The sequence below is a fragment of the Buceros rhinoceros genome, unplaced genomic scaffold, assembly GCF_000710305.1.
Source record: "Buceros rhinoceros silvestris isolate BGI_N320 unplaced genomic scaffold, ASM71030v1 scaffold14374, whole genome shotgun sequence".
NCBI classification, from domain to species: Eukaryota; Metazoa; Chordata; class Aves; order Bucerotiformes; family Bucerotidae; genus Buceros; species Buceros rhinoceros.
This window is the reverse complement of record NW_010408904.1, coordinates 2,671-3,726: the sequence shown is the minus strand read 5'-3', so window position 1 is coordinate 3,726 and position 1,056 is coordinate 2,671. Positions and strand designations below refer to the sequence as shown.

The following is a 1,056-nucleotide window of genomic DNA, read 5'->3' as shown; positions in this document are numbered from 1 at the left end:
AGCAGGAACAGCAATATTTAACATTTGACAGGATGGTGCTTTTAGTCTGAATGTCAACTTGATCAGAGACTTTGCACCACTGAAACACAATGACTAGGTACAACTTGCACTGTTCACAAAATCACCGTACCTCAGCTCGTAGAAAGGATCATACCAGGGAGCACTGCTGCATTACTCAGGTATATTAACATTTGTATTAATTAATTTATTGACTACAGCATGAAGATAAATGAAGGAAAAAAATCAGCACTTTGTTTCCAATTGGTTGGTGACAAGCTTGTCTCATCACAAATGCATCAAATTATGCTTAATTCATAGTATTTGCATCATGAATATTTTAAAAGAAAATTGTTGATTATACTTTGTTTCTCCAGACCTACCCTTATTTGGCTGGTTGCTCAATTCTCTGTTTATGATGCAACTTTTCAGCAGGTTAAACACATCAGATAAGTCTTCTTATTAAGAAAACAATGACTGAATATTCTATTCTCTGGAAAGGTTATTAACTTTTGTTACTTAAAAAATCTCTGAATGTTTTGGGTTTTTAACTTTACAGAACTTTATAGAAAAACTAAATACAATGCTCTCAGTCCCCCAAATGTATTATCATACCTCAAGGTTCTGTTCCCGTAACATCCCAGGTCTCCAATACCAAGATCATCAGCCATCAGTAAAATGACATTGGGATTTGAAGCACTGTATGTTTCAACACTGTTTATAGCACACTGGCAAATTATTAGAAATAAAAGGAGTGTCATCTTCTTCCTAGTATGCAAGAACACGTAGAAAACATAATAGATAAACTTTTAAAAAAATTTACTGTTAATCTAATTTAGTCCTACTATTGCTTTTTTCTCAAGATTTTTTAAACACTATTGTCTTTCATATTTCTTAAAAATAAAAATGCATCCTTTAGTATATTGCTAATTTTTCCCCTCATCCCTTTGCATAGCCGAAGCCTTTAAATAAAGATGAACAAAGAACTAATTGCAACCTCAGTGACGATACTTTTGCACTGTGATTTGAGGAACACAGAAACATTTAGGACCAAAGTTT

The 1,056-nt window shown here is 33.1% G+C and overlaps 1 protein-coding gene across 1 annotated transcript in view; it reads right to left on the bottom strand.

Moving 5' to 3' along the window:
- Positions 1 to 758, bottom strand: part of LOC104492474 (steryl-sulfatase-like) — a gene marked incomplete at its 3' end in the record, with an annotated part of 19,510 nt that extends 18,752 nt beyond the window's left edge. Inside the window, exon 1 of the mRNA XM_010135041.1 lies at positions 613 to 758. Within this exon, the coding sequence (XP_010133343.1) occupies positions 613 to 758 (146 nt within the window). The remainder of the gene's footprint in view (positions 1 to 612) is intronic.
- Positions 759 to 1,056: the final 298 nt, after the last annotated feature.